The sequence below is a fragment of the Nannobrachium achirus genome (assembly GCF_963921795.1).
Source record: "Nannobrachium achirus genome assembly, chromosome: 14".
NCBI lineage: Eukaryota > Metazoa > Chordata > Actinopteri > Myctophiformes > Myctophidae > Nannobrachium > Nannobrachium achirus.
In genome coordinates, this window is record NC_137821.1 from 24,256,932 (window position 1) to 24,282,128 (window position 25,197).

At 42.1% G+C, this 25,197-nt stretch overlaps 1 protein-coding gene across 1 annotated transcript in view; it reads left to right on the forward strand.

Moving 5' to 3' along the window:
* dnah2 (dynein, axonemal, heavy chain 2) overlaps positions 1–25,197 on the forward strand; it is a gene marked incomplete at both ends in the record, with an annotated part of 552,347 nt that overhangs the window by 126,133 nt on the left and 401,017 nt on the right. Inside the window, 4 exon segments of the mRNA XM_080741500.1 lie at positions 3,934–4,043; positions 7,746–7,875; positions 9,723–9,911; positions 19,140–19,287. Coding sequence (XP_080597626.1) covers positions 3,934–4,043; positions 7,746–7,875; positions 9,723–9,911; positions 19,140–19,287 — 577 coding nt within the window.

The following is a 25,197-nucleotide window of genomic DNA, read 5'->3' on the forward strand; positions in this document are numbered from 1 at the left end:
AATGAGTGTTATTATAGCCTAATCTATGAAAACTGTACTTCTAACAAACATGCTCTTGCTGACATACTGGCAAGCTGTCAAATCAAAAATCAACATTATGTATCTCATGTTAGGAAGGCTAACGGCAGTAGCTGGCTTGGTTACATTAACATTACATATTTGTTCAACCCTAAACCTTCAGGCCGAACAAGCAGTGGAGGGAGAAGAGGTCAAACGTTCATCCATATGGTCCAACAAACATGAAAACATGCACTGTAGCTGACTGCTCATCCCCATCTTCAAACCAGTCCACTGACTCACATTACTAATGAGAGTCAGTGGACTGTGGTCATTAGACCAAATGCTGAGCGTGCTTGAATTTAAGTTTAGAAAAATACTGGTAATTTGTAAATGTGAATATATTAGTTTGTGAACTAAAAGAGCTCTTAACCCTTGAGTACGATTCACTGTTTCTATTATGTACTGCTCTTTTTCTTTTACAAAGGTCAGAAAAGGGGTCTCATAATTGAATTCTGCCGCACACAAACAATATTTATTTTCAATTATTTATCTACAATAGACAAGCCTCGAGTCATTGGTATTGGATGATTAAAAATAATGAAAAATAACAACATTTTAGCTAGACTGTCTGAGATTAAAGGCACTGTCGGGAAAAAACACAAACACAAACTAAGTTGAGGGAGACATGTTTATGTATAATATTGTTTGTGTGAAAAATACACGATGTGAGCAGCAAATGTCCTGGAGGCCATGTGGGCCATGGCTGCCGTGTTCCTTCCGCTTAGCCTACGCTTTGTGAGACAAACAGCACTTTTTACATTATTACCACGGGCTGCCCTGGCATTTGGCCTTTGTGAACCTCCAAAGACACTCGAGGCCAAGTGGCCAAGTGCCTCTAAAATGTTGAAATTCCAGGCAGGCCTGCGTGGTGCAGACAGTATACAGCAGTGAAAGAAGAGACACTTTGTTCCCTCGCTTATACTTTTGTGTCTCCATTAGCAGGGTTAAAGTTAGTCTACGCTTATTAAATTTAGGCCTAGGAATTATTGAATGCTTTAACCAGTGAAAAATAGCAGATCTACAAGCTCACAGCGCGGCACCGAGTGCCGCGCTGCGAGCTTGTAGATCTGCTATTTTTGAAAAAGTCGTGAAAATGTGTGCAAATCTTTGAATATATGTATTTTCAAAGCGAACGTTTGTAACTCAAATTTTGCTTCTAGGGGCTCCCTGGAACTAAATATTTTGAGATGGGGGTCCGTGGCCAAATAAATATCATTTTGGGGGAAAAATTATGAGAACCACTGACATAGTAGTCTCTCGAGAACAGACTAACTGAGCTCCAGTGAAGTGAAAATGACCTTTTCTTTGACGATGGCTGGCCAGATTGCTGACATAGAAACATTGGGTTTTTCAAAAAATCTTAGAAGGATTCAAAAGACACTTATAGAATCGGGTCAAAATTCTAATTTTCACGATTTTTCAAAAATAGCAGATCTACAAGCTCGCAGCGCGGCACTCGGTGCCGCGCTGTGAGCTTGTATATCTGCTATTTTTTCTATATTTAAAGCATAAAATATTGCGTCATAATGTGTTCAGGCCTAAATGGGATAATAATGAAAATAATAATAATGAAAGCCTTAAGTGTCATTCCCACCGGGCACGCTAAAGATAAAGATGTCGTTTTAAAAATCGTTCACGACTGAAGTGGATGGTAGCGCCCACACCGAACAGTAACGCCGACAAAATGTAAGGGAACGCCGACATATCATTATGGTTATCTTATATTTATCGTGCCCGGGTTGGAATGACACTTTAAGGACCGTTCAAACTGAGCGCTTCTAACTATAACGATAACTAAAACTATATCATTCACCATTGTATTTTTTTATAGTGGTGTGAGCTGTGCCCCACCCACTTGACTGATGATTTTTAAAACTATTCCTTTTAGTTATGGTGTTGTGTGAACATCTCTTTGACCACATAAGCCCGACAGTACAGTATAGGTCTGTCTACAATCGCTACAAGATCCACAAGTTGTAGAATGTGGATTGTTGTAGACTTTTCTTTTTTGTGTATAGAATGACTCGCCCCAACATGGGGATGGCGTTCATTGTGTATACAATGAGTGTTTAAGATGCAGTGCCAGTGGGCAGCAGAACAGGGACGTGCAGAGAATGTTAGAGAGGCAGGGGCTGACATTTTTAAAAGTGCCTTTTAATGGAAATATCGAAAATAGCAGACCTCAAGCTTGTGAGCTTGGAGGTCGGCTATTTCCGAGGGATATATAAAAACATATATTAAAACCCCTTTAGCCCTATTTTATACCGTGCATGGCTATTTGAAAGTAGCTGATCTACAAGCTCACAACTCGTCGCATCGCGAGCTTGTAGATCTGCTATTTTCAAACATTTTGTACTTTCACTTTTGATAGTAAGAAGTACATTTTGATGCCAACACTTTCCCACTTTCACTCAAGTACATATTGAATCCCGGACTTTTACTTGTAACAGAGTATTTCTACATTGCAGTATTGATACTTTTACTTAAGTAAAATATTTGCAGTCCTTTTTTCCACCAGGTCAGCCAATGTCAAGATATGTCAAGACAGAGCGGGAGAGAAGAGGAGAGAAAGATGCAGATAATATATAAAGAGAGAATCTGCAAAAGACATCTAAACTGACTGGGAACAGTCCCCCTTCTGCTCCCCCCAACCCCCCTTCCTCCCTGCTAGAAAAATTCCCTCTCGGAGGCTTATGCCGCACGCTGTACCTTATCCCCTTGAAAGCCCTAAAATCCAGAGATCGGCGCTCGGATCTGGAATGTTGAGTGAGCGCTGAATTACTCTCCGTTGGAATTAGGGCTCACAGTGCAGAAACAGAGAGAGAGAGAGAGAGAAATAAAATACAAAATAATACAGTACTGCATATGGTTAAGGAGGCAGCAGAGGAGAGAGAGAGACAGGCATCTTTGCCTGAATCCATGCGAGAGCCTGCTCTGTGCTTTGGCAAATTGAACAGGAAAGTCTCGGATGTACGTCGGCCCGATGCTGTCAGGATAAGGCCTCTCTGTTGTAATTCAAACCAGAGGGGTGGGAGAGAGAGGGAGAGAGAGAAGAGAGAGAGAGAGAGGCAGGGAGGGAGGATGTGAGACGCGTCTTGTCGTGTTGGCGATGTCAGATCCATGATATCCCTATGTAATGAGCCTTCTCTCAGATGTGGAGAAACACAGAGAGAGGAGAGAGAGAGGGGGTTGGGAGCCTGCATACAGAGAAGCAAAAAGGATCTTTCTTGGCATGGAAAGGTGGCTGTGTTTTTTTGGGGGGGTTGGAAGGAGAGGACAGTGCACTGTCAAACCCTATAGGGGGCCCGTGGGTCCTGTTTTTCCAAGTCCCAATAACTTTTTCCTATTCCATTATTCTTTCTTACTCCCCTGTGCTTTTTGCACACTCTCACTGACAAACTCGTCTCTCTTTCTCCCCCTCCCATCTCTCTCTCTGTCTCTCTGTCTCTCTCTCTCTCGCTTTCTCTCTCTCTCGCTCTACTTCTCCTTACCACATAGGTTCTCAGCCTTTTTTTGTCGAAGATCCCCAAATTGATATGTATTTGGCCGTGGACCCCCATCTGTAAATGTTTGAGCAAAGAACCCCACAGAAGAGAAAATTATTCAAAATGTTCGAGTACTTTCAAGATTTAAAGAATAACACATACAACCAGGTACAAGCTAGCAGCACGGCACAAAGTAACGCACTGTGAGCTTGTATATCTGCTATTTTTGAATAGCCAATGCATAATATATGGATAAAGTGCTTAAAATGTGATGCTATATTCACTAATTTTGCTGGGGACCCCCTGGAACCCACCCGAGGACCCCACTTGAGAAGCGCTGCCCTACCACTTTACCTCTACAACCCCCTCGTCTGTCTCCATACTGCAGGTCCAGTCCATTGTGGACAGGTACAAGGCAGCCAACATGGCCATCTCCAGCCACTGTCAGCAGATCAGTGAAACCTTGTTGGTCAGAGTGGACGGCAAGACGGTGTACAGGTAACCACACAAGACGCACGAGGGAATCCCTCTATGTCAGGGGTCTTCAACGTTTTCAGGCCAAGGACCCCTTAGCAGAGAGAGAGATGAAGCAGGGACCCCCACAACCTGTTAATAGATTCCATATTTCATTGTTTGACAGCACAATCGTCAGTGCATTTTGGATTTGTGTCAATTCGTGTTTTCAGACATTTAACCACTTGAACCATTAATACTTAATAAAGTTGACATTTCACTCTGTACTTAGTCTGCTCTTTTCCCCCTTTACACCAAAGCTCTTTGCCAAAAATAGCCGTAGATCTGCTATTTTTGGCTAAAGTTCTCAGAATAAAGACACTAGGGTTCAAGTGGTTAATATAAAAAAGAAGAAAAAAGTTTCTATCACACAAAGATTTGGAGGACCCCCTGTAGTAACTCTGAGGACCCCCTGTTGAAGACCCCTGCTCCATGTTCCAAATATAACACACACAATAAAATAAAATAAAATAAAAGCCTGTCTGGCATGATTATTGTGCCTCTCGGATATACCTCTCATGTCGTCCTTTTTTATCAGCACTCTTTGAAAACCCATGCACCTTGTTCCAGCATAGTTGATTATACAAGAGTATTACTGCCAGCTATGCCTAGTTTTGTTTTTAGGGTTTCCCCATAAAAAAGGCTTTTCATGTGAAAATCAAGATAACACCCACACAAGGCATTCTGCCTGCCGACGCTTATTAATGCCAGACACAATATTTTTTTGATTTCTTTTTCCTTTCGGTGTAACGATCCGTTTAAAATCTCATTTCACACATTGACGCCTTGTTTGTGAAAGGCCGTGTTAAACCAACGAAGCAAACGAACATGTTATTTCTTTGGGTTTCAACAAAGTGACAGTTTACTAGGACTGTGAATAAAAATACTACTACAAACTACTCTTTTGTCTCAGTTGGACAGGAGTCCAACTGAGACAAAAGAGTAGTTTGGTTATGTACAGTATATCGATATAGATCATGTGCAGAACTGCTTGTGGGACAACACAGTGGCTATAGGGCAGGGGTCTAAAACAGGGGGTCCGGGACCCCCAGGGAGTCCTCAGAGTTACTACAGGGGGTCCTTCAAATATTTGTGTGAGTTTCTCTTTTTTTATATTAACCCATTTAGTGCTCCAGACATGAAAGGGTTAAAAATCCAAGCTGCTGGCTGCCTGCTCCGTCCGCGACCAGTCTCTTATTTTGAAGGCCGGAAGTAGATCGCGCTCACAATTCCCTACTTGAGATTTACCCGGAAGTGTTGTCGTCCAAAGCGTAAACAGTAATGGCGGATCGATGCCTTTCAGCTTGTACTATTTTAGCGAGAATCCAATGCCATCCTTGGCATCAAAAGTGTTTTTTGGAGAAAATGGACATCAAAGATGAGAAAGACCGTTGGCTTCCATTTTAAGGGATCACTATTGTGTGCACGTGGATACGCGATGATGATGATGAATCGACGAGTCCACCCGTGCCAGCACTTTCCAACGGACGGTACGTAGCCCTTGCCAACTTTACTGTATATACAGTAAATATCGCACGTATACTCGGGATCGGACTATAAATACTCGAGTATATTTCGCGAGTATACTCGGGATCGGCTACAAATGAGTTAAACACTTGAACCCTAACGTCCATATTCTGAGAACTTTAGCCAAAAGTAGCACATCTACAAGCTCACAACGCCTCGCGCTATTTTTGGCAAAGAGGTTTGTTGTAGAGGGGAAAAAGAGCACACTAAGTACAGAGTGAAAGGTCAGGTTTATTACATGTAAGTATTGACAGTTCAAGTGGTTACATATCTGATAACACAAATTAACTAAGGCTGGGACTTTAACTGATTAATTGCGATTAATTAATTACAGAAAATTAACATGATTACAAAAATTAACGCATTTTAATCGCACTTAGTTTTTGCACCACAGAACCTTCAGTTTCGGGCATACCGATCATAGCGATGCACCAACCAAGAAGAGACAACAAACGCAAAGGGAGAAGTAGCCGATCAGAGCGCTTTGCTTGGCCCAGTGGATGCGAAATTTAGATTAAAAAAACTCACTCGTTGATTAAATCGTACAACAAAATGTGTTTTACTTGAAAAAAAGGCATCTCAGGTCAAATATCGATGTGCGATTAAAATGCGATTAATTGTGATTAATTAATCACAGAGCCTGTAATTAATTAGATTAAAAAAATTAATCGCATCCCAGCCCTAAAATTAACATTAATCCAAAATCCCAAATACACTGATGATTGTGCTGTCAAACTATATGGAATCTGGGGGTCCCTGCTTCATGTATGTCTCTCTCAGCTAAGGGGTCGTTGGCCTGAAAACGTTGAAGACCCCTGCTAGGGGGTAGAGCGGCTGCTTGGGAGTTCAGAATGTTCCCGGTTCGATCCCCATGGCTTAAGGACATTATTCCATACACAGAAGTCTTTTTTTCCGTTATGTTTTGATTTTATCTGTCATCATAACAACGAAACAAAGCAGATCTGGCTTGTTGAACACAAACATGTGTGGGACCATTCTGAGATCACTATAAAGAGCAAGGAGAATTTCTCCTGCGGAGCTGTGGGATTATCCCTGTCCTTTCAATGTTTATTTCACTGCCATCCATTTTGATGCTTTGGAGCCACATTAAAAAGAAGACTACTGATTCCACGCACACAAACACGCACAAACAAAGAGTTTAATTGGTTTGTGTCATCGCATTGGAAAAGTGCACGCTACGTAGGCTATAATTCTTTCCGGAATCCACAGCTTTCATTCGTTCTTCAGAGTAGGTGTATCTGTTGTACATTGTTGTGGGTCTGATGTGTATTGTGGATGGGATTGACTGCCAGGAAGAATGGCCATAGTACATACAGTGTTGATTTTTATTTTCAGCATACGACGAAGTGTAAAATCAGTCATTACGATGCCATCAAGGCCTGCCACAATACATTTCAGTTGACTAAATCAACTGTAGATTTAGTCGCCTAAAATCGTATGATATTTAGTCGACTAAAATTAGACTAAAACTTTTTCAGGTGACTAAATTATGACTAAAACTAAATGACATTTTATTCAAAAGACTATGACTATAAAACTAAATCAAAATGTGCTGTCAGAAACAACACTGAATACATAATAACTTAAAGTAAAGCAAATGTCACAACATCAGAGACCACTGTACAGATAAGATGATGCAAAAAGAAATACACTGAAAATCTGACCTGATCTGTACAAAATCTACGTCAGACCAAAGTTTGGGAGGCAGTGTGTAAACGTAATTGACACAATGGAGTTTTTTTTTTTTTTTTTTTTACGTGCAACAATTTCAGATGAGAAAAATAAGGGCTTAGCTAGACACTGAACCCCTACCTGCACCCCATGAGCTGGCTGGTGCCTAACATGGTTTCTATGCCATCGCTGTTTGAATATATATATTAATGTAATATAGCAGCATTGTATTGTAGCATTGTATAGCAGTGGATCTCGGAGTGAGGTGAACCCTTTGACTATTTATAAATAGCCGATCTACTGTACAAGCTCACAGCTTGTAGATATGCCATTTTGGGAAACAAATCTTCTCATATGTGGGTTCGCAGCTAAATACATATATTAATTTGGGGGTCCTTGACATGAAAAAACAGCTACTGTTGTATACAGTAGCACTATTCCCACATTGTTTGCCATCCTGGGTGGCAGGGCGCTGGAGTTTGAAGAGGAGCAGAAAGTCTTCCGTCAGAGGCAGCTGCAGAGACTGCGGGCGGCGCACCAGGACATCGTCAAGCTCATGACCCAAGTCCACGTTCCCTTTCGCTCGGACGGACCCGAGGTAAGGCCCTCACCATCATGACATTTCACTTGATCAGATGTCATGCAAAGAATTGTGATTGATGATTTGTGTTTTATTTGTATTTATTCTTTTGGCATTGGACATCGAGATATATAAATATAAATAACATTTAATTTAAGTAAAGAAACGACTGGTAACAATAATCGGAAAAAGTTATATGGCCAAAATGGGATATATTTAATAATTGTATGCCTTCAAAAATGTTTTGTAGGTCTATTTCTTCTATTTATATATATAAAATTAAGGTTAATTCATACAGATCAATGTAAACAATGCTGACCATTGTGGTAATCTCAAATAGTTGTGACTTGCGACCAAGCGATTATGTAATAATTGTGACATGCCTAACCTGAGGTCCGTCCACAATCAATTTACAACGCTTTGCTCGAAAGCAAAGCGGGCTCCGTCACGCTAGATTCACCTGTATAAATGAAAGTAATATATATTCATTGGAAACCACTTAAGCCCTATGACACCCAGCTTGTAGAACTTGTAGTTCTTTTTTTATTTTATGTTTTTCTTATTTCTTTGCCTATAATGACATGCCCAAAAATGGGACGCCAGGTTGAAAGTGAGTCTGAAAAAAAGAGAGAAGAAACATGAATGGTTTGTACTGTATTAATTGCTGCAAGCAAGAGAAAGACGAGGAGTGACACTCAGCAAAGGTCATCGGGATCGGGACTCGAACCCGCGACACGCTGTCATTGGAGCCTATACGGTCAGTTCTGACACCTATCTGAGTTGACAAGGACATGTGGTAGTCATTTCAGTTGCCTGGGTCACAGGTACGGGCTAGGTCATACAGACATATAAGAGTTTTAAACGATAACCTATTCAGATATCCATAACACATGGGTGCGGAAAGAGCCGTGTCCCTGTGGCTTTTAAGCGCAAGTATATAGGGTTCAAGTGGTTAAGCCTGGGACTGAAAAGGAGGCGATATTAAGTCTCTAATACAGATGGAGAAACACTTCATTTAACTATCAAACCGTTTTTTCTTTTTTTTACCGAATGACAAATAACACACGGACGTCTCCAGATCCAGCCTCAAGCAAAGAAGATCGGAGCATATGCGCCAGCTGTTTAGAGCGCAAATCCAAAACCCCGGGATAATGCCTGCGATAAATCTTTTTTTCCCAGCACCATTGAGTATATATATATATATATATATATATATAATATTGCGTGCCACCACTAGGCACCATCACCGACCCACCCCACCCCAACCCCTCCACCCACCCCTTCCCCTCTCTCTCCGCCTTCTGCAGAGACGGAACCTAAGCGGATTACTGCTCTTAATCCGTTTAGTCCGGGAATGCATTGTTACTTTAAACATTATTTAACTATAAAAAATAGCAGATGTACAAGCTCACAGCGCGGCACCGAGTGCCGCCCTGCGAGCTTGTAGATCTGCTATTTTTTGAAAAATCTTGAAAATGTCTTTGAATATTTTAGGCCCGATTCTATAAAGGTCTTCTAAAGGTTTTGGGAAAAAAGCAACCCCCATCTCAAAATATTGTGTATCAGGGACCCCCCCCCCAGAAGCAAATATTTGTGTTACAAATGTTCGCTTCAAAAAAATATATATTTTCAAAAATGTTTGTGATTTTTCCAAAAATAGCAGATCTACAAGCTCGCAGCGCGGCACTCGGTGCCGCGCTGTGAGCTTGTAGATCTGCTATTTTTCTATAGTTAAAAAGCATAAAATAATGGTTTAAGAAGTGGTTAAAATCTAGAGTGGACACGGATGTCTAAAGGGGTTAAGTCTGTAGCTGTATCTAATGAGTTGGCTCTCTCCGTCTCGCGCTGCACGCGGGCGGCTGCAGGTCCAGCAGCACTGGCTGAGCTACACGGAGCGGGTGGACCGGCGGGTGGAGGAGGCCCTCAGGCTCAACGTGAAGCGCTCCATGCAGGAGCTGTGCCGCGCCGTCACGGGCGACAAGAAGACCTCGCCCAAACCCATCTTCAGGTTGGAGGTGGTGCTGCGGCCCAAGACCGACGGGGCCAGTGCAAAGGTGACGCCACACACCGCTCTCAAAAAAAGACCCCCACACATATAGGCCTTTATGACCACGTAAAGCAGGGTTCCCCAATAGGCGGCCTACTGTCTGGGGGGGCTACTGTCTGGCCCCCACCAACCCAAGTAATAATGGTGGTATAAGAGCAGCAACAAAACTAGTATATTGTCATTGTTGGGTGGAAACCTTGTATCTCCAAATGTGTATGTTCTTTCGCAAAGTAAAGCCCTGCTTCATCATACAAGGCCGTCGCACAAAAGTATTGAAAACAGCAGATCTACAAGCACACAACTGTGCTTGTAGATCTGCTGTTTTCACTAGTTTAAATCATTTTAATGCAAACATGCAAACAAACAGTTTTGGACGAACAAGATTTTCACCCGACAACGATGATATCTGAGCTGTCGCTGGAGTAGCGGGAACTCCACCGTCGCCCCCTGCAATGTTGTGGCCCTCGGCTTGGTACCCTACTTCGGTCCTTGGGGAAAATTAATTGGGGAACCCTGACATAAAGGGATAGTTCACCCAAAGAATGTATTTTCTTCCTATCGATTACTCACCCCATGGGGACTCGAATTCATGCATATGTTTTTGTCGCAAGCCAATAATGTGATGACCAGCTGTGGTTCCCTTTGGAGACACAAAGAACCTCCTAAAATTATTGGCGTAGGAATGCGACAAAAACTAAAGAATAAACATGAATTAAAGTCTCCATGGGGTGAGTAATCGATAGGGGGAAAAAAGGCATGTTGGGAGTGAATTATCCCTTTAAACCCTATATGTTTTATTGGCCGGGGTACCCCAGGGTTCTATACTTGGTCTGCTCCTTTTTTCGCCCTGGACACTAAAGAATAGTCTGAAAATAGTCGATCTACAAGCTCTCTTGACACATCGCAAATTGACATGCCGAGAGCTTGTATAGAACGACGTTTTTCTTCATTGTCAGCGATATTGACATTGATAACTCACTTCCCACCTACGCACGCTCTACCTCCCTCCCTACTGTCAGCAGGTCAAGGTCACATGGTTTTAAGGTTGCGGTGCGGATATCTGTTAAACCACAGCCGTTCAGGAATAACATCTGCAAAGCAAAGTAGAGGTTCAGACCGTGTGTGTGTGTGTGTGTGTGTGTGTGTGTGTGTGTGTGTGTGTGTGTGTGTGTGTGTGTGTGTGTGTGTGTGTTTGGGGGGACATGGTTGTTGAATTAGTGCCATAGCTGTGGATTTTCACTATCTACCTTCAGGTAAAGGTCAGTTTGAAAGGAACAATAAAGCCGTTTGGTTCTGGTGTTTTTTTTTTTCTTTTTTTGATGACCTTGGCAGCAGAGGGGAAACGGGGGGCACACACACACACGCACGCACGCACGCACGCACGCACGCACGCACGCACGCACGCACACTCACACGCACACGTGCTGCACAAGCTTGCAAGATAGCAGGGTTGCAGTTTGCAGGAAGGATTGGCTGCACCACATGCTGACACATTATCACAGTGTAAAGGCCACTGCCGTGCGTCTCTGCATAAGGAATGTGATGATAGGTAATGAAAGCACAGGGGGGTCAGGTCATTTGCTCAGCCCGAGCCTGATTCTGATTATACATTATACATAAAGGCAGGGGCGTCACAAGGGGTAGGAAAGTGGGACTGAGTTACTGGGGCCCAAGGTGGAGGGGGCCCTAATAACTTTATCTATTGAAAAATAGCAGATATACAAGCTCGCAGCGCGGCACTTGGTGCTTGTAGATCTGCTATTTTTGAAAAGTTGTGAAAATGTGTGAAAATCTTTGAATATATGTATTTTTTAAGCGAACATTTCTAACTCAAATTTTGCTTCTGGGTGGTCCCTGGAACTAAATATTTTGAGATCGGGGTCCGTGGCCAAATACATATCATCTTGGGGGTCCTTGACATAGGTTTCTTGCACACATTTTCACGATTTTTCAAAAATAGCAGATCTACAAGCTCGCAGCGCGGCACTCGGTGCCGTGCTGTGAGCTTGTATATCTGCTATTTTTCAATAGTTAACATTCATGGGGGGCCCGTAGTGAGTCCTTGTACCCAGGGCCCAGAATTTGGTGTGACGCCCCTGCATAAAGATGCAGCGAGTGATTCTTTTTGTTAGAATAAGTGTTAAATAGCTCCTATAGTCCTGTGGTAATCATTGGCACAGTTAGAGTAACCGGGGTCTCCCGAAAATACATATTCAGTTCGGAGATGGCAATTTTCTCCAATCAGGAGAGAACTCTTACAGGCTACCCATAAAGGTTACAAGAAACATTTTGGAAAAACATGTTTTTCTATGATCAGTGGTTCTCAAACCTTTTCATGTCAAAGACCTACAAAATTGTATGCATTTGGCCGCAGACCCCCATCTCAAAATATGTTGTTCCAGAGACCCCCCAGAAGCAAAGATTTATACTGTATATTCAAAGATTTGCACACATTTTCACGGTTTTCCAAAAATAGCAGGTATACAAGCTCATAGTGTGGCACTCTGTGCCATGCTATGAGCTTGTAGATCTGCTATTTTTGAATCGCCAAAGTATAAAATAGTGGTTAAAGTCTAAAGTGATACATATCTAAATTGGTTAATCAAATAAATGAACAGACACAATTGGACCTGGAACACAATTTGCTAAATGATATTTGTGGGTGTATCTCTCTTTATTAGCTGAAATCTTTAACCCAACTGAACATTTATTTTCTTTTTACCAAAGCAGTGTAGAGACGTGTGGGAGACCTCTGTTACTGAACAAACAATATATAGAGCTTGATTTAACGAAATGAAATATCACTTACACTCCCTTAAATTAAACGCCAATGTCTTCACCAAAGATAGCTGATCTACTAGCTCACAACTCGTCACAGCACAAAGCATAGTGAGCTTTGTAGATCCACTATTTTCAGTGTGTTACCAACTCAGACTTCACTTATTTCATATCCCGAGCGATATACAGTAATTATTTCTCCATGCAACATACGTATAGGTTATTAAAACACACACACATACACACACACATGCACGTACGAGACAGGAATCTGATATTTCGGAGCAGAACAAACTCATCCATTTTCAGCGCGCGAAGCCCTGCGTCTCTTGTTGTGGTTCCAAGGTCTGAGTCACATTGAGAGTCCTGTGTAGACGGGTCAGCACCCTGCACTCTGTACGGCTTGATGGAACAGGAGAATAGCCATTTGTCCTTGTCCGGCACACACACACACACACACACACACACACACACACACACACACACACACACACACACACACACACACACACACACACACACACACACCCCACACCACACCACACCACACACACACACACACACACACACACACACACACGTACGTTTGCATTACTGTAGCCTACTTGTGAGGACACCAAAGTTTTAGAACGGCCGAAGATCAGCTTTTAGATCGGATATTCTCCAACCCTAACCCCAAAACCTATAGACAACATTCCTGGCCGATTGCAGGAGGGACGCCCCGCCCCCAAGTCGAAAGGGAACTTCCGGGTTCTCTCTGTCAGGCATGCATATAAACGTGTTGCCAAGTCAATTTATTTACCTAAACTATCTTGTTTTTTTTGCTTATTTATATTGCAAGAGTTGGCTTGTTTGGCTTATTTCTCTCACAAATTTTGGCAACACTGCCCAGCGCTGCAGTAAAAGATTATGACAATGAACTGAAAGGGTTAAACCAACGGAGGTTTTTTTTCCAGCTGTCAGATGGTGCGGTGACTGCGGTCATGGTCTCTTGATATGCAAGCGCACCGCTATCTTCGATGTTTTTATTCTATCTACACCAGTTAATAGTATTGATGACATCCTTAACATATCCTAAACTCAGCAAACTCCCCAGAGAAGCAGCACGACTCACAACAACAACAACAACAACAACAACAAGGTAAAACTCTCATGCTAGCTAATTAGCCTTGTTAGCTACGATCTTTTACTGTATGGGGACTACTCTTGTTACAACTAAGTACAAGTTATTTTCACTTGTGACAACACAACATTGATTATAATTGAAATACAAGCTCTTCGCTGTTGTGTTGTATCTGTGAATGCAATTGTTTTCTGTCTTTCAGACCTGTACTGTACGTCCAGGACCAATGAAGCCAGATGTGAGGGTCTCCTCATCATATTTATTGCAATAAAATATTTATACACACTTTTCTTTGACTTGTCCATGCCTTTTTTTTTTTAACTGTTGAGGGTTTCAAATGTTGTACTGTATATTGTGTTATTGAGATAAGGAATGTTCCCAATGATGCTTTGAAGGAATGCTTTTAAACACTTGTCATTTTCAATTAATCCAGTTTGTTTTTGTATCTATTAAAGCCAAATGTATTCATTGTTTTGACGTGACAGTTTAGGATTTAATGATTAAATGAGCATTAAATATGAATGGATATTTATATTGCCTTGATTAGGATTAAATCGATGATTTACAGTGATATAGTGAAATGAACACAGCATAGGATGCACATAATAGGTGGGCTAATGTGTATTATGTCTATTCTGGAGTGGGTTGAGTTGTTGACAGGCCTATTTGTAAAAACATTAATGCATATCACACAACACAAGCCAACTGTGACTTCATCCCAGAACAGAGGAGAATGGAGATGACAACGTTTGACATGATCAACCAGCGTTCTGAAGGGAAAAGGTTTGCTAGCTAGAAATCATACAACATTCGCTTCCATGAAATACTGATTAGGTTCAATGCTTGCTTTCAAATACACAAATCTGTTTATTTGTAGGCCTATATCAATTCAATTCAAAGGAGCTTTATTGGCATGAGAAGACATGTTTATATTGCCAAAGCAAGTGTCAAATAAAATAAAAACAGTTTAAAATGGCGAACATATAATATGACATGCAGTTGGAGGGAGTACAGCATTGTGTAAAAAGCTATGTCGCATTGTGACATTTTATATATATATATACAGGGTATAAAGCTTTTGAAACAATTTAAATAGCGTTATTTTTTAAGAAGTTTGCATATGAAAAAAGGTAGTTTCATGACAGTACACTAGTACAAGGTCAACTAAAAGCATACGCCCAAGAAAGCCTATGGCAATTGTTTCAATTGAGATCTCTTTTTTTTTCCCTCCAACTCATAACATTGAATGATGGCAGAACAGGTGTGTATCGTCACAACTCATTTATTTATCAGCAGAGTGGATGATTGTTGCCATTAAGTGACATTGTTAACATAAGTTACAAAGTAAAATTACAAAGTAAAACAATCCTGTCTCATTAGTTAAGAGGAGAATCAGATCAGATGAACGTAAACAGGAAATCGCGCTACGATCAAGCCCAAAAAAGGGCTTCCGGTCGGAAGTAGGGGGCGTGGCCAGGCATGTTGTCTATAGCTCTAAATACCTAATCCTAAACCGAACCCCCTTAACCTGAATCTTTAAGCGCCATTCCTTAGTTTCCCCCTTGGGATAATAAAGGTATCTATCTAAGCGCCATTCCCACTGTCACCATTGTATTTTTTTATATATTATATTGTATTTAATGTATAATATAAATTAAATACAATAAAAAAAACACAGCCTGCTCACGTATTAGGAGGGTAGTATGAGTCACTAGAAAAAAATAATGGGTGTTTTTAATGAATCTATCCTGGTTAAAATGGAGTTTGAAGTTACAATGGGTGTGTATGGGGCCGCCCTCCTGGAGGAGGAGGACTGATAGCATTTACATCAAATATCGAAATATTTAATCAATCAAATTAAAATCTGTTCAGGGTGTTCATAAAAGCCCGATTAGACGATACAATATTAAAATTACCAAAAAGTGAAATATCCCTTTAACTCCCCCTCAACCACAATGCAACCATTTCTCTTGTGAGGAACATGAACATGAATGTCTATTTCTCAACTATACTTCTGGGGACATTTGGCCCTCGCAAGTATAGTAGTAATACACAAGCATGTGCACACACACACACACACACACACACACACGTGCACGCAGTCACACGCACCGCCACAAACTCATCCGCAAACATGTCAACGCGCGCACGCAGATACGCCCACTCACTCTGGCCAGGAGACTGCGTGGCAGGACATATTTTACATAGTGAGATAGCATTATCCATCACAGAGAGGACGCCCAGCCTTGTAGGAATGAGGAGCGACACATCACTCATGCCTTATGCATGCATGCATGCTGGAACTTTGCATGAGAGCCGCCCCTGGCTTGGACAGGACCTCGCGGGAGGCTCGCCGCCGCGTCAAACAAGACATTCGAGCTTCTTTATTGCAGCGGTTCTCAAACTTTTTCAAGTAAAAAAATCCCCAGATTGATATGTATTTGAGCCCCCGTCTGAAAATGTTTTGTGCCTGGGACCCCCTAAGAAGAGAAGATTTGTGATGGAGAAAATCGAAAATTATTCAATAGCAGATAGCAAATATAGCAAACGAGCAGATATGCAAGCTCACAGCGTGGCACGAAGTGTTGTTTTTTGAGCTTGTAGACAACGTTAAAATGATTGTGATGCTATTAAATACTTTTCCTAGGGACCTCACTAGGAAAGGAGCCCACTTTGAGAACCAATGCTTTATTGTTACATCCCGTTATAGAGTAAAGAGTACAGTTCTTGTTGGGATTTGGCTATAGCAAAATAGCAATAAAATACTGTACCAATAGAAATAGCAGTAAAGATTTTACCAAAAAATACAGTACACTATTGCACAACGCCTTTGTCTAGGTGCTGCGTGCATGGATGTAACCTCTAAATGCGTGTATGTATGTCTGTGGCATGTGTTTAAATAATATAATCGGTCTTTTTGTGTGTGTGTGTGTGTGTGTGTGTGTGGTTGTCTGTTTAGGCGTTTCAACAAATGTGCATATGTGTACAGTATGTAGTTGTTAGCATTTTTGTGTGCGTTTCTGTGTATATGCACAGCTGTGTGTGAGCCAGCGTGATGTGGTACGGTTCCAGACGGGCCCCCTTATGCAGCCTTGATAAAACCATCTGGGTTTACAGGCAGCTGAGGCAGGGGCGTCGCACCAGATTCTGGGCCCTGGGTACAAGGATTCACTGCGGGCCCCCCATGAATGTTCTTCATAGGGGGAGGAGGGGGTTTAACCCATTTAGACTGGGAACGACTGGGAACAGCGCGGCACCGAGTGGTGTCGCGCTGCGAGCTTGTAGATCTGCTATTTTTGAAAAATCTTGATGGACCCCCAAAATGATATGTATTTGACCACGGATCCCCATCTCAAAATACTTAGTTCCAGGGACCCCTCCAGAATCAAAATTTGAGGTACAAAAGTTTGCTTAAAAAAATACATATATTCAAAGATTTGTACACATTTTCACGCTCGCAGTGAGCTTGTATATCTGCTATTTTCGAATAGCTAAAGTATAAAATAATTAAGGCCCCCTCCACCTTGGGCCCTAGTAACTCAGTCCCACTCCACTACCCCCCCCCCCCCCCCCCCCCCCATATATATAGGACAAGGAAGCATGGACGAGACTTCATGTCATAAAAATCAATGGCATTGCAAAGAGATAGGGGGCGGAGTCAGCGGCATGGACTTTTTTGGCTGGTGAAGGGAGAGGGGAAGCGGGGATGTGTTTGGCCTTCTCTTACCCACAGGCAATAGGACATTGATTTACCCACAGGCAATAGGACATTGATTTTGCAGCGAGGTTAACCTGGGAAAACCGGTAACGCATGGGTGTTAGATTTAAACCACTTTAACTGTATTTTATACGTTGGCTGTTCAGAAATAGCAGATCTACAAGCTCACAGTGCTGCGACCGACCTTGTAGATCTGTGTTTTTTGAAAAATTGTGAACATTTGTGGAAAATCTTTGAATATGTAATTTTTTTCAAAGCAAACATTTTGAAATCAAATCTTTCTTCCGAGGGTCCACGGGAACAAAATATTTTGAGAGTGGGGTCGGCAGGCCAAATACATATCATTTTGGAGGTCCTTCACATGAAAGATTTTGAGAACCACCTGAGGAAACTGTCAGGATTTTTGTAGAGTGGTTCTCAACCTTTTCAGGGCGGGACCCCCCAAATTATCATATTTTAACTTCGGACCCCCCCCCCCCCCCCCCACCCTGACGAGCACTAAGAGTTACACTAAGGCATTACATTTTGTATAACACAGTTCTACAGATCTACATGCTCATGTGAGCATGTAGATCGGCTATTTTCACAATTTCTATCTCTAATATTTGACAATTTGGCCGATGTTTAATTTGTCAGTTTAGAGGGATTAAAAAGCGCTTACATTTTCACTTTAGAAATGTGTAGAATCCAGATACCCTCTATACACTTAAACAAATTTATGTTGGTTTGTTTACTGTTGAGTGAGAAAACAATGTTGCACATCAAGTTAATCATCTGGGGACCCCCCCCGACATAATTTGGCGACCCCCCCTGGGGGTCCCGACCCACAGGTTGAGAACCACTGATTTAGAAGACATCTGTAGAATCGGCTTCATGGGTCTCAATGGGTTAATGTGAATCTCATCGCAGTGGACCCCGATGCCGACACAATCGATGCGCTTCACGCGTACGCGTTGTCTGTTTTTATTCCTTCCGCTGGTGCTGTGCGTGTCAGGGACGTGCTGGCCATTGGGAAAAGCGGGACAACTCCCGAACGGCTGGTTCCTTCCCGGCCGGTCCAGGCCGGCCATTAGGAAAAAAAAAAAAAATGTTGGCCTTCATTCCATTTTGGGGGCTGGGAGGCCAACAAAGTATATCCTCACTGTCGGACATATCTTGGAGATACCTCGTATCTCCAAGTTTCAAATGTATACATTTTTTCGCTAAGCAAAGCCCTGCTTCATCATACAAGGCTGTTGCACAAAAGTAGTGAAAACAGCAGATCTACAAGCACACAACGCCTCGCGGTGCGAGGCGTTGTGTGCTTGCAGATCGGCTGTTTTCACTAGTTTAAATCATTTTTAAAATGATAAATGATAAATACAAAATACAAAACGGTTTTGGACAAGGTTTCCACCCGACAGCGACGAAATATAACTCATGTACAGTAATTGGCCCACTGGCTTGCTGATCCGAAATGGCAAATCTTTGACTAGCAGCAGCGCTATAGAGAGATCTCTCTCTATAGCGCGCAATGAGGGCCTCTCATACTCTTTTTCCCAGGCTGAATCAGGTGCCCAGCATGTCCCTGGTGCGTGTACAGTATGTGAATGCCTTGTGTTTCTTGGTCTCCACAGGTGCAGTTTTCCCCCACGCTGCAGACGTTGGCCCAGCTGGTGAACGGCGTCGGCGCGCAGCTCATCGCCGCCGTCTCCGTCTTCAAACGGCTGCCTGATCTCCTCACCAACAAGCCCTCGCAGAGGAAGCCCGTACACGCCGTCATCGGTTAGCCAACCTCGTCTTCTTGTTATGTTCCTTAAAACGCCCGCCCCCTTGCTTTGTTTTGTCCCCTCTGGGAAACCCTGTTGTTTTCCAGGAAAAAGTCCAATCTGGTTTACTTTTATTTTTTTGCTGCCGGGTGAAAGTATAGTGCTGTGTGTAGCAGAAATGGAGAAACATTTCTCACCCACTCCAGGTTGAAGCTGTGCAACCTTTAAGGCGGTGTTTTGATCTAGAAAGGCTCCGTCTAAGGTAATCCAAAGTGAAATGTTGCCACTGGGAGCTCGGATACCCAGAAGATTGCGCGTTCGTTTTCACAGCTGTAACTCACATTGTCCAGACCATTTTTACTGCAGGCTACTGATGGCTACATTCCTGGCCCACAGTCTCCGTACCTTTTCTACTTTCCTACCAGGCGTACTGTCGTACGGTACACAAGGCATGGATATATTATGTTTCTTTTAAGTGCAATATTTAATATTCTTTATCATAGAACAAGTGTAGTGCTGAGAATTGCAACAAAAACAGCCCATTAATGGGCAACATTAAATATGTATAAGTTCATACCCTGGAAAATCCCAGCCAGACTGCGAAACCCCTCAGCATGAATGTGCCAATGTTTTAACCCACTGGTTCTCAACATTGGGTCTGGGGTCCACTATTGGTCCATTTGGTTCCATTTGAGTTACACTGAGGATTTTAAAATGTATTCTAGTGTCAATTTACAACGTACAATTTAGGCATTTAGCAGACAGAGCGATTTACAGTAAGCAAGGTTAACAACATACATCAAATGCAGAGAGACGGTGTAGTGCCACAGTTATCTAGGATCATAGGTAAACCAAGAACCTAGCTTAAGTCTAAAGTTTAGACTCTAAACCGGTGGTTCTCAAACACTTTTGTCTCAGGTCACCCCTGTATAAAACGTTTTCATCCATGGCACCCCTGAAGTGCAACTAAGGGCTGTTTTACAAAGTCAAATATTTTGTCAAAAAGTCAAATAATATAATACCGTATATAAGTATTCTACGACGCCCCTGGACTCCCAGGGTGAGAAACCCTGCACTAAGACCATGGCTACACGGAGCTGGATATTTCATATATCCAGGTTTTTCAGATATCCACATAGAAAAATATCTAGGTCCACACGGAGCTGGATATTTCATATATCCTGGTTTTTCAGATATCCACATAGAAAAATATCTAGGTCCACACGACAAAGATATCTAGGTCTAACAAGCACACACACAGTAAAGTCTTCAGAGATATATCCGGGTATCATGACTACACGGATCCAGTGAAGCGGATATTTTTCAGTGTCTCCACTTATTTATCCGGATTGAAAAATATCCAGATTCACTGCCAAAATATCCAGCTTCGTGTGGCTACATGCCCCAACAGCACCAAAAAATGTCTAGATTCACAAATATCCAGCTCCGTGTAGCCTTGGCCTTAAATATGCACCAGGGTTATCTAAAAAAAATACATCAATAAGGAGAGAGGAGCAAGGAGACCTTCTCCTGGGCCCTTGGCCCTAATTAGCTTCAAAGTGGGCTTATTATTAGTGAATCGATCCTAGCAAAACTGTTCACGCAATTTCATTGTCATGTTAGTTGAGATTAATTGGAGCAAAATGGCTACTGAGTCATCAATGTAGTGCAGAATCAGAACAGAGTAGCTATTAAATTTAGTCTGTAGACTCGGACCGGATCAAAGCAATACTCTTATTACCTGATGTAGCCTACATCAGTGGTTCTCAATGTTTTTTGGCTGCAGTACCCCTTATACTGATTTCTGAAGCCAAGTACCCCCTTCACCTGACTACAGCAAAACTGACAACAAAAGTCCAGTTCCAATGCCAATACGTTTCAAAATAAAACAGCATAATGGCAAATAAACATTGCTTTCTATTTGATAACTTTATCGTCAAGTTATTGATGTAATTTGGTTTAGAAATGTACAGATCAGGTTCACACAAACTCTGTCAATGTTGTATCATTAACCATAAGAGTAAATACATATTCCCATTTTCTAGTTTTCCTCACGTACCCCCTGCAGTAGCCCTGCGTACCCCTAGGGGTACACGTACCCCCATCTGAGAAACGGTGGCCTACATCAAGTTAGCCATACTTATTATCTGACGAGTGGGAGTCTCCGGCTTATGCCACATTGTCTTGTGCGCACCATTTATTTTGAGGAAACAGTAGAAACGTGATGCAAAGCTCAGCCAATCAGTGAAGCTGAGGAGGGGGTCGTGCAAGCCAGAGATGCTTTGCATCACGTTTGTGCCACAGTGCCCGGCTGACCAGCTAACCCATTGGGTCGTCTATGTTGGCCAATCAGTCAAGCCGGTGCCCACTCAATTCCCAGAAAGAAAAATAAATCACACCCAGTGTGATGTGGGCGGTGCTATTTATGATTTAATTTGTGATGTGGGCGTACAAACCAGACAGATGTGAGCCAATCAGGTGCTCTGAGTCTCGTGACAAACAGACAAAGCCAGATATAGGACACACACACAAACATACATATCATTGTTGTTGGGTGGAAACCTTATATGTCCAAAAGCGTTATCATTTGAAAAATGAACTAAACTAGTGAAAACAGCCGATCTAAAGCACACAACGCTCGCGTTGTGTGCTTGTAGATCTGCTGTTTTCACTACTTTTGTGCGACGGCCTTGTATGATGAAGCAGGGCTTTGCTTTGTGAAAAAATTTACAAATTAGAAACTTGGAGATACAAGGTTTCTGCCCGACAGTGACGATATACCTTGCATACGCATGATATTGCTCGAATAGGCCCACACATTCATTCCTGCCAGATGTCTCCATAGATGTTCTTTACTTCTTTCTTAGGCTGAGGTTTGTCAGGCCCAGGCTCCGGTTCACCTGTGACCAGGGTCTCAGGATTTTGGGTGACTTCATATCTCTCTCTGTTCTTCGTCCTTAAATCATCATAGGGGCTCTTGGTCCTCTCCCCCTCTGGAGGGTCACCCAGCTCCGACTGGGAGCCCTGAGGGTGTTGTGGTGGTCGTCGGCTCCTTTCTCTCAGGGCCTCTCCCAGCGGCGAGTTCTCTAGCCTCCTGAACTTCTCTGTGCATGTCTTCACGTAGGAAATCTTCCCTGTCAGGTAGCCAAACAGTCCTGCGAACGCAACTTTGGGCAGAGCTCCGAACCGTGGCGATGCAGTCAGAGTTCCTCGAGCAATCATGACTAGAGTGACGGACATGCTCGCCAGCGAATAGGGCAAAGCCCTGTGCCAGAAGCTTTCCCGACGGCATTCCTTGAGGACCCTTCTCTCCTCTTCTGTGGGAACGTAACTGGAGTCCAGGACCATTGGCCCCTGTTAATTGAAGCTTGGTAGTTAAAATGTGCCTCGCACTGCCACTCTTGGGATTAAACGGTGCAAGTTGTTTACATGTTGAAAATAACGTTAGTGACAATGTTGTGCGAATAGATGCAGGTACAATGACATCAGTCATCTGTGACATACCTGTGACGTATGACTCCATATTTGGGCAAGGTTTCAGCCTGATCATAGCCCCGATGAATTCCACATCGTAACATTTAAGTTAAATATTTCGAAAAGTATAAGAACATCGAAATAAGGTACTTCTTTTGCCTCCTGGCATGCAAAGTTTGGTACTGATCGGTACCAAACTTGAGGTTGAGAACCACTGGTCAAGTGGTTGGAGTGCCCGTTACATGAATAGGAAGCTTTGGATTGTGTTCCTCAGCTCAGCAAATAAATGCTTCTTTCTATTCTCTCTTCATACAGACTGTTATATCCAAGGCATGGATCGGGTCCACTAGAGCGAGGGTATAATAGTTTCACAATTTTCATTCGTTTCTATTTATTTATTTTTTGTCTTGATGTTTTCAAACTCTGTTTGATATTAATTCGTTTTCAAAGCAGGTTTAACTGCTTAATTTTGGGTTTTTGGGTTTTTAAAATGGCATAGTTTAAGTTTATTTAGATTAAAAAAGATCTGGAAAAAGTATTGTGTAATAAAAAACGATTCCACCGCGGTGCGTCCGGCTTTGTCAAGTGTCTATACGAACACAATTAGCCTTTGCGACGCATTGTGAGCTTGTAGATCTGCTTTTTTCCAAAGATTTTTTTAATTATTGCCAGACCCAGGGGGTCGGCCTACATAAGGCTTTGTCGGTCGGTCTGTCGGTCGGTCTGTCGGTCCCTCTTTTCCTCAGTGTGCCTGTCCCTTTTTTCCTCAGTGTGCCTGCTCATCTGCCCCTCCCTTCCCTTGCTGGGCTGATTGCCTTGAGTGCCGTCACCTGTACAGGACCAGCTGAGTTGAGTTGGCTGACGAGCTGCTGACACTATAAATTCCTCAGCCCATTTACAAGCTCACAAACATTTCCAGCTGCTCAGCCTATACAATCCTGTGTGTTCATGTGTTAGTTCAGTGCCATACTATAGTGGAGGCTCTAAGACACATTTTACTTCAAGTCATGATGCAAAGGTCCCCTTTGGTATGGAAGTACCTTAGGGCCATTGGAAAGAATTTATCCAAAGAGACAAGTTAGATCACCCTTCATTTTCTTTTTATAGCCATTTTGAAAATGGCCGCCAACAATAAACCATTATTACACCAGACCCCATATCTTTGATTCTGTTAGAGCTATAATAATAATATTGGTGTCAAAGTGTACATTTTTGGGGTCTAGGAATTCAATTAAATAGGTTTCAAAGCAAAAAACCCAATACCTCACTGATTAACATGACAGCGGGGGGTAAAATATGCAAATTTCATGAAAAATAACATGTTTTAACAGGGTAACCTACCCCCCCACCCCTCCCCCTAAACTTTAATTCACTTTTCCTTTGGTATGGAAGTACCTTAGGGCCATAGGAAAGAATTTATCCAAAGAGACAAGTTAGATCACCCTTCATTTTCTTTTTATAGCCATTTTAAAAATGGCCGCCAACAATAAACCACTATTACACCAAACCCCATATCTTTGCTCCTGTTAGAGCTATAATAATAATATTGGTGTCAAAGTGTACATTTTTGGGGTCTAGGAATTCAATTAAATAGGTTTCAAAGCAGAAAAAAACAATACTTCACTAATTAACATGACAGTGGGGGGTAAAATATGCAAATTTCATGAAAAATCACATGTTTTAACAGGGTAACCTACCCCCCCACCCCTCCCCCTAAACTTTGATTCACTTTTCCTTTGGTATGGAACTACCTTAGGGCCATAGGGAACAATGTATCCAAAGAGACAATTTAGATCACCCTTCATTTTCTATCTATAGCCATTTAAATAATATATAATATAAAATAATATAATATTGGTGTCAACGTGTACATTTTTGGGGTCTAGGAATTCAACTTAACAGGTTTCAATGCAAAAAACCCAATACTTCACTAATTAACATAACAGCGGGGGGTAAAATGTGCAAATTTCATGAAAAAGAATACGTTTTAACGGGGTAACTTATACCCCCACCCCTCCCCCTAAACTTTGATTCACCTTTCCTTTGGTATGGAAGTACCTTGTGGCCATAGGAAACAATTTATCCAAAGAGACAATTTAGATCACCCTTCATTTTCTATCTATAGCCATTTTAAAAATGGCCGCCAACAATAAACCACTATTACACCAGACCCCAACTTTGCTTCTGTTAGAGCTATAATAATATTATTGGTGTCAAAGTGTACATTTATGGGGTCTAGGAATTCAACTAAACAGGTTTTAATGCAAAAAACCCAATACTTCATTAATTAACAGGACAGCGGAGGGTAAAATATGCATATTTCATGAAAATATAATATGTTTTAACAGGGTAACTTACCCCCCACCCCTCCCCCTAAACTTTGATTTACTTTTCCTTTGGTATGGAAGTACCTTAGGGCCATAGGAAAAAACAAATCCAAAGAGACAAGTTA